This window comes from Penaeus monodon, chromosome 15 (genome assembly GCF_015228065.2).
Source record: "Penaeus monodon isolate SGIC_2016 chromosome 15, NSTDA_Pmon_1, whole genome shotgun sequence".
Classification (NCBI taxonomy): Eukaryota; Metazoa; Arthropoda; class Malacostraca; order Decapoda; family Penaeidae; genus Penaeus; species Penaeus monodon.
Window position 1 is genome coordinate 32371813 of NC_051400.1, and position 771 is coordinate 32372583.

Consider the following 771-nt stretch of genomic DNA (forward strand, 5'->3'; position numbering starts at 1 on the left):
ATTAGTGATGTTAAAAGCTTTTTTCTCGTCTTGAATCTATAGAAGTTCCTGGTATACAAAATGCCCTCTCCACCTGTAGGGGCCAGTTCCATTGCTAGTTCTTTTAGAAGGAAATTACAACTGAATTCGCTTGACGAAAGGCGAAAGAAATACGAAAGTACAGAAGCTTTTATGCTAAGCATCTATTCAAAATATACCGATAAAAAAGCCACACCCTTCATATCCCATCGAATCCATCTATGAATCAAAAACGAACAAAAAATCTTATTCATCGCACATCATTCCAATTGGACTTCTGTTCCATGCGACTTGAAGTCACAGTACTACTCCAGCGAAATACAACATGACCATTTCTTAATATCATTCACGAATGATTCATAGTGTAAACAGTGAAGCTGAGGGCACAGATAGCGTTGGATCTAACTTTCCCTCAAAACTAAAGTACTGCCCAACTATACCATACATTTCTCCAATTCAAGGACTTTACTCTCTCGTTTCAAACACAGAAATATGAGCAAGAAGGTCTCTCCCTGCATGTAAACTTACTTTGACAGCTTTTGGGCGAAGGCCCTCTGGCCCGACGCCATCTTGCTTCTGTCGCTCGCGTTCACGTTTCAATATTTCTATCAATTTTTTATATCTTCAGTAATCATAATGCAATAAATAAAAAAAATAGTCTGGATAACAGATTTCGTAATTACAATGTATTTCTTTTTTACATGTACTTTAAATTCATTCGAAAATTTTATTCAGACGTATTTTTTTACTACG

General features: G+C 36.3%; 1 protein-coding gene across 1 annotated transcript in view; it reads right to left on the minus strand.

The window, feature by feature from the left end:
* Positions 1 to 600, minus strand: part of LOC119581951 (dedicator of cytokinesis protein 7-like) — a gene marked incomplete in the record, with an annotated part of 118380 nt that extends 117780 nt beyond the window's left edge. The window contains 1 exon segment of the mRNA XM_037930132.1: positions 547 to 600. Coding sequence (XP_037786060.1) covers positions 547 to 587 — 41 coding nt within the window.
* Between the last annotated feature and the right edge of the window lie 171 nt (positions 601 to 771).